General features: G+C 40.9%; 1 protein-coding gene across 1 annotated transcript; it reads left to right on the top strand.

The window, feature by feature from the left end:
• Positions 1-13: 13 nt before the first annotated feature.
• Tsp_15098 (Pao retrotransposon peptidase superfamily) lies at positions 14-730 on the top strand (the record flags this gene model as incomplete). The annotated part of the gene is given in 2 exon segments (XM_003366807.1): positions 14-69; positions 89-730. Coding segments are annotated over 2 exon segments (698 nt in total), but the record flags the coding sequence as incomplete, so codon positions are not given.
• Positions 731-898: the final 168 nt, after the last annotated feature.

Raw genomic sequence — 898 nt, 5'->3', positions numbered from 1 at the left:
GGCCTAATTTGGGATGATGAGTACCATCAGATCTGCAAAAGGAATGGCAGATCTGGAAGATGGAATTGAGTGATATATCAGATATCAGAATTCCAAGGTGTCTCATCCCATTTCATGGTTCCACAATAAAAAAGATTGAGCTGCACGCGTTCGGAGACGCATCGGAGACTGCCTATGGAGCAGTAGTCTATATAGTGGTGAAGAAAGAAGACTACAGCTCAATATCGAATATTGTAATGGCCAAATCGAGGGTTGCACCTTTGAAGAAGATGACTCTCCCTCGTTTGGAATTAATGGCAGCACAGATGGCAGCCAAATTGATGACCTTCGTAAAAGAAGCATTAAAAATTAGGATCGACAGATTGACTTGCTGGACGGACAGCAAGATTACTTTATATTGGATAAAAAGCATATCAAAAAGATGGAAACCTTTTATCCAAAACCGAGTCGAGAATATTCAACAGTTAGTGGAACCGTCTCAATGGAGACACTGTCCGACTAACTCAAATCCAGCGGATATTCTGAGCCGTGGTTCAACGATAAAACGACTACGGTCAGATTCATTATGGTGGAATGGTCCTACTTGGCTAACTGATGAAAATAGCTGGCCAAAAGATATAGATTCGGCTAAACCAGAAGAATATGAAGCAGAGTCTTGTGTTACAGAAGAGAGACGATCAATACAAGTGCTAGTAGAGTTAGTGGAGAATATCAAGTTGAATCCAGAACGGTATGAACATTTTGACCGTTTGTTACGAATAACAGCATTTTGTAAACGGTTTGGAAAAAATTGTCGTATGCCTAAGCCAGATCGTCTGGTAGGATGCGTTACACCGTTAGAAGTTCTTTGTGCTGAAAATTATTGGATTCGTAAAGCACAGCATGAAAGCTTCAACGG

This window comes from Trichinella spiralis (assembly GCF_000181795.1).
Source record: "Trichinella spiralis strain ISS 195 chromosome Unknown Scfld5376, whole genome shotgun sequence".
Lineage (NCBI taxonomy): Eukaryota > Metazoa > Nematoda > Enoplea > Trichinellida > Trichinellidae > Trichinella > Trichinella spiralis.
Note: the sequence above shows the minus strand (reverse complement) of the source record. Positions and strands in the feature narration are given on the sequence as shown.